The 6,435-nt window shown below is 41.2% G+C and overlaps 1 protein-coding gene across 1 annotated transcript in view; it reads left to right on the top strand.

Moving 5' to 3' along the window:
- Positions 1–4,670: 4,670 nt before the first annotated feature.
- Positions 4,671–6,435, top strand: part of colec10 (collectin sub-family member 10 (C-type lectin)) — a gene marked incomplete at both ends in the record, with an annotated part of 9,942 nt that continues 8,177 nt past the window's right edge. The window contains one exon of the mRNA XM_080039201.1: positions 4,671–4,770. Within this exon, the coding sequence (XP_079895327.1) occupies positions 4,671–4,770 (100 nt within the window). The remainder of the gene's footprint in view (positions 4,771–6,435) is intronic.

The following is a 6,435-nucleotide window of genomic DNA, read 5'->3' as shown; positions in this document are numbered from 1 at the left end:
TGTGGTAACCACTATGGAGTCAACCCCCAATCCACGAGCGTGAATCACATTCTTAATTACAGAACACAATCTAAACCACATGTAAATTAGCCTTCAGGGTAGCAGGGCTGTTCCTATGTATATAAACATGTGTGTGTGTGTGTGTGTGTGTGTGTCTGTGTGTGTTTGTCCACCTTTTTTTTTATACCTTTATTTATACAGGTAAATCCCATTGAGACCGAAAACTCTTTTGCAAGGGAGACCTGTTCCCATTCCCACGTTACCATTCACACACATTCATACACCGATAGCAGGCTAACTATCAACATTCACACGAGGCAAGGTGGGTGAAGTGTCTTGCCCAAGGACACAACAACTATGACACAGGTGGCAGGGCGGGGATCGAACCTCCAACCCTTTGATCATCGGCCGACCCTCTCAACCAACTGAGCCACAGTCGCCCGCACCTATTGACCAAATAAAGGTGAAACAACCCAATTTACAGTACTGTGCAAAAGTCTTTGAGGCAGGTGTGAAAAAATGTTGAAAACTAAGAATGCTTTCTAAAATGGAAGTTTTCCTAGTTTATCTTCATAAATTAACAAAATGCAGTGAAAAAACAGAAGATACATCTAAATCAGTGGTGTCAAACATACGGCCCGCGGGCCGGATGCGGCCCGCGAGATGATTTAATCCGGCCCGCGACTTGTAGAGCACACATTTATGAGCATTTCAAAAAAAAAAGTAAGTCTCTAGCCCATTCCTGTGAGGAGATATGAATTTTTAAAGAAATAACCAAAATGCTCACTCCAGCCGCTAGGGGGCAGCCTAAATAAAAAAAAAGCACATTTTAGCAACGTGGGAAATGGTAAATGGCAATCTTGCTTCACCGCTATTAATGTTTCCTCCAGTGCTTTATGGCAAAGTAAAAACCAAAAAAATAAAAAATAAATAAAACAATTTTTATTTTTAGTGCTGAACAATTAATGTACTAGCAAGCGCGATGTGTCCGCGGCTCTGCACGTGCGAAACGAGCAGGAGCATGCTAGTGTAGGCCTACAAGATTTATTTCCTAATTTTCCATGCTGCTTTATTTTTATGTTTTAAATTGGGAAAAACGAATTCCAAAACAACCAATAACCTCTGTATTTAAAAATAAATCAAAACAGTAGAAGTTGCACTTTTATTAAATTTTATTTTGTACTGTCTGCATGTTTGCACAAAATGTGTCCCTGTACATATAGTAAACAAAATTGGACAACTGTAACGTCAGTGCCTGTTGTATTTGTGTATTCAAATAAACAGTTGTTTATTTCATTAGTGCGTATTGGCATCTTTGAGCAAAATACCCCCCAAATTTTTGCTGCGGCGCTGCGCGCCGCACCTCCTATTCCCATGGCCAGCAGCAACCTTTACTAAGACATTTCCTGGGGGGTACAGAGATCCCTTGTGATCCGTGATAATGTAGGTTACAAATGTAGACTGAGTGATAAAGCATATTACTGAAAAACAAAGCTAGAGATTTGGAGTTGATGTACGTTATTTTGCCATTATTGTACTGGTCCGGCCCACTTGAGATCAGAGAGGCTGTATGTGGCCCTCGAACCAAAATGAGTTTGACACCCCTGATCTAAATCCAGCAGTGCCATCAGCTCAGAACTGGCAGAAAGCAGTGGGAGCCAGGTAAATCCATCTGCTGTTTTTAGCATTGAGGACAGCATTAATCCTGACCAAATCTTCAACTCCATTTGCAGAAATGCAGCCCCAAACCTCCACCATGCTTCACTGTTGCCTTCGGACACTTATTATTGTACCGCTCTGCAGCCCTTCTGCAGACAACTGCCTTCTACTACAGCCAAATATTTCAAATTTTGACTCATCAGTCCAGAGCACCTGCTGCTATTTTTCTGAGCCCCAGTTCCTATGTTTTTGTTCATAGTTGAGTTGTGTTTTTTTGGCTGCAATTCGTCCATGAAGACCACTTCTGGCCAGACTTCTCCGGACAGTAGATGGGTGTACCTTGGCCCCACTGGTTTCTGCCAGTTCTTAGCTGATGGCACTGCTGGACATCTTCCGATTTCCAAGGGAAATAAGCTTGATGTGTTTTTCATCTGCTGCACTATAAGTTTCCTTGGCCAACTACTGTGCCTACGATCCTCAACATTGCCTGTTTCTTTGTGCTTTGTCAAAGGAGCAGCACATCTTGAAACCCCAGTCTGCTTTGAAATCTTTGTCTGGGAGATACCTTGCTTATCCATTATAACTACCTTGTTCGCTCACTTCACATTTTTTTAGATTGATAGAAATAAACAATTATTGTTTATATTTTTGAAAACATTCTTAGTTTACAGCATTTTTTCACACCTTCCTAAAACATTTGCACAGTACTGCATATTATCCAGATCAGAGGGCCCAACCACGACAACTGTCTCCTGTACGGGGCAGCAGCAACTCTACTTTGGGCTCCTTCCGGATGCAATAGGTCCTTACCTTATCTCTAAGGATGAGCACAGCCGCTCTAGTCAGTAAACTACTTTAGGCCGTTTGTAGCTTCGATATCATTCTTTCTACCACTACCAATCCAGTGTTTTCACTGACTGTAAATAGTGGATAGCTGGAAACAGAAACAAAGTGACAAAGCCATGAACAAGCTCTCGTACCAAAATACACAGCTCTCAAAATCAACAAATTCCTCAGCAGGAACGATATAGACTTCGAAGCCTGGAGCAAACAGTGGGAGAAGCCAAAAAAAACTTTTGTCTGACTCTCACTGATATCAAGTGTGAAATATTTTCAAGCATGGGTGTGTGTGTGTGTGAGTGTGTGTGTGTGTGTGTGTGTGTGTGTGTGTGAGTGTGTGTGTGTGTGTGTGTGTGTGTGTGTGTGTGTGTGTGTGTGTGTCGTTTAAAGTGTTTTTCAAAGTTAACCCAAGAGAAACAAACATTGGCGACAAGAACTGATTAATGACTATTTCTTGTCCAACTTTGTATCAGGCCTATACGGTTTCCTTTGAGAAAAACAGTGTTATTCACAGTGTTGTAAATTCCCAGCCAGTGCTGGGTGTATTTGAGAGATGTTTGCCTGTAAATACAAACAGCATTAAAATGGTTACACCACAATAAAAGGCAACAAACTATTCAACTCCTCTACTCAAAATGGCTGCTTGTCAAAGTGACGACAAGCCAATTTCGGTCCCTTGGGGTACAGAGCCGATGTCTGACTAATGTCCCTGTTTCTTTCAATTAATAGCCTTTCAATAATATCAGGCCCACCATGTACAGTACTTCAAAGGGCAGAGCACGCTAACGCCCCTGATGATTTTGCTTTACTGATGGAAGGCGTAAGACATCCCAAGAAGCACAACTCTTGAACAAGGAAATCCCAATTTTGTGCCAAGACATGTAGCTCTGACCGCACTCTCTCGCTCTGTCTCTTGTCATTCTGTCTTCTTCTGTAATTATCTCATAACTTCTCACTACTTCTCTCTCTCTGATTGTGTCTCCCTTTCTTTCTTTTTTTTTCTAATTCTCAGCCACCCACCCTCAGAAGCTTCCAAAACCCCTAATCCCCATATGTTTCCATCACATAGCGATAAACCAGAAGATGCAATTAGGCAAGAATCTGCGCATGTGTGCACGCAATTTTCTGTTTGTGCATAGACATGTTTTGTGTCTTGTGTGTTTTTCGGCATGTACATTAAATACATGTGTGTGTTTGTTCTGCGTGTGTGAGCGTAAACCTCTCCCACTAAATGTGTTGTGGTCTGAAGGGTATGAGGAAGAGCAAAGAACGAGAGGAGAAGAGAGGAAAACATGTGTAGGCCCAGAGGTGCTACTCTCTTGTTACTGATAAGAAAAACATCCTTTTTAAATATTACCCACTGCGCGCTCACCATTTAGCCTAAATATTGACATTACCTTGCAGTTGATTCAGCAGAAAGCTCCAGAGATTTTGGACATTTATTAATCATCGTCATGTTGCGCAATTGCTGACAGGTGTACTGTTGCACAACTGTAAATTAAACATATATCATATGTGTCTCATCGTACGGGTTCCCAATACCGTGGACTGTTCTTTTTCCACTCCACTGTGAGGACACTGTGTAGAATCTCTGCAATCAGAAATACCATTCCAAGTCAAGGTAACTTGTTTTTACTTGAATTAATTCATAAACCTAGTCAATAAAATTAAATACATTACATTGTATTCTTCCCATTCTTCATTGATCCCCCTCCGTTGCTCTAAATTGCGTTTGGAACTTTAATGAAACACAGTTTCAAATTCCAAGCCTTGGAACTGTGTTTCATTAAATCTTTGGGAACCAAGGGGTGAAACATAGAGGAATGCAGTACTCTGTTAAGTGTTGTTTGACATACAAGGAACTGATAATACTCAATATAAACAAGTGTGCATGTGTGTGTGTGTGTGTGTGTGTGTGTGTGTGCGTGTGCGTGCGTGCGTGCGTGCGTGTGTGCGCGTGCGTGTGTGTGTGTGTGTATCAGAAAGAGATAGAGGGTGCGTGTTCTATATACAACAGCCCAGCTCAGCTCTGACCCTTTCTGTAGTGCTGTAGTTCAACACTGTCAGTGAGTGCACATTGGCACATGAGAGACTCTACACAGTCAATACTTTGCCGATAGTATCAACCAGCAAATCCATAAATCAGGATCTTCTTCAGTGATGATTGGGAGATGATGGGACTGTTGGGACTTTGCGTGTTTGCAGCCACGTTCAGCTACAGTGTTTCCTCTACAGAAGTCTGCTCCAATTCCCTCCTACCTGGAGCTAAAGGTAACATGTGTTCCTGAATGTGCCATGCATCTGCCTGAGAGAGAGAGAGAGATAATGTGTTTGTGTGTGTGTGTGTGTGTGTGTGTGTTTGTGTCTGTGTCTAAAAATGACTCCATGTTACTAAAACATCCTACAAAAATCCTAGTATTCGCACATAGATTGAAGTCAAATCATTAAAGATGGTCTTTGTGTGAATGAGAAATAAGTTATATATGTATATGTTTACTTATGACCCAGGAAATGCTAAAGAATCCTAACTAATTATACTTACAATCTTAATGTAAATACCTGCATGTGCATCAAATAAAAAAGGTCTTAGTGGAAAATGCTGAGGAATTACCCCAAATATGCTTCAGGCTTTACTTTGCTGATGAGAAAGGTACCAAGCATGTAATGTCCTGTAGTTTATTAGCTACCCCCATAGCCTTTTGGAGGGAATGCCTCCACGTGTGTGTTTTCCATTTTACGACATCCAGTAGCCTGATCCCCTGCTGTTTCAGACAGACATACCTCATCAAATACACAGTTAAGCTAAGCATCATGTTTTTCAGCTTCATTCGCTCTACTGAAAAAACATGGCTAAAAGTTCCGGCTTCAAAGAAAATTAGAGGGATGTTTCTCCAGTTACAAGTGGGAACTTAGTCTGTCAAATAGCTAAAAGTAGCAACAAAAAAAGAGAACCAAACAAAAAATAGGGGTTAAAGAGTCCATCAATTTGAATTTTACAGATCTTGAAGAAATGTAGCCTCACCCACATGGACACATACAATGTTACAAAAGTAGCAGCAGTAGCATGGGAAAAGTGAAGAGGCAGCAGTAACATCACGTACAGTCAATATAGGAAGTGAGTGGACATTTTAGTCAGCCTTGCCACTGAATTTTCAGTACCAGTAAGAAAGTCCCGTAGTTGCAGTGTGTATTTAGACAGCTGCCACTAAACTGCACTGATTATTTGTACAAGTCTCATCCCAGATATGGCTGACCGCAGAGTTAGTCCAGGAGTGTGTGTATTCTCACATCTGCGCATTGTAGTGGGTGTCGGACGTGCATTTTTCTACATTTCGTACTCTGACGAAATGGCCGCACAAATGCACTTATTTATTTGAACTTTGCCAAAAAAACAACACTTTTATTGCATTTACTGGCACTTTGACTTCTTTTGTAGATTTACTGGCATTGTTTTTCCTTTTTTTTTGCTACATGAGAATGTGGGACTGGTCAGAGGCCCTTCAGTTTAGTTTAGTGACAAAGTTAGATGACAGTGACACATAAAGTGATCCTATTGCCAACCATGTTAGATGGCTGATAGAATTGGTGAATTTGGCATGAGAAACCTCTCTTAACACCTTGATTGCACAATTGAGCATTGTTACTGTGCGTGGTTTCAGTTCAGTAGTCCAAAAAAATTTTAAAAAATGTGATGTGGCAGAAACACTTGAACTTTCAGTGATTTTGGGTTGCTTGAAATTGTCTACAGAGCCTGCCGAATTGACCAATCAATTTCGCTAAGTTCTCCCCAGGCCTAATAGACGGGCTTCGTTACAAACCTTCGTTTCAAAGCCCAACATTTGGCATCAACAACAGGGGGAAAATTACAGCTCTAATAGACACGCTAAAACCTCTCATGATTTCTTGCCAACAGCTCTTTGAGCAACAGACCCACCA

Source organism: Ammodytes marinus, assembly GCF_949987685.1.
Source record: "Ammodytes marinus genome assembly, chromosome: 13".
NCBI classification, from domain to species: Eukaryota; Metazoa; Chordata; class Actinopteri; order Uranoscopiformes; family Ammodytidae; genus Ammodytes; species Ammodytes marinus.
This window is presented reverse-complemented; position numbering and strand designations above follow the sequence as displayed.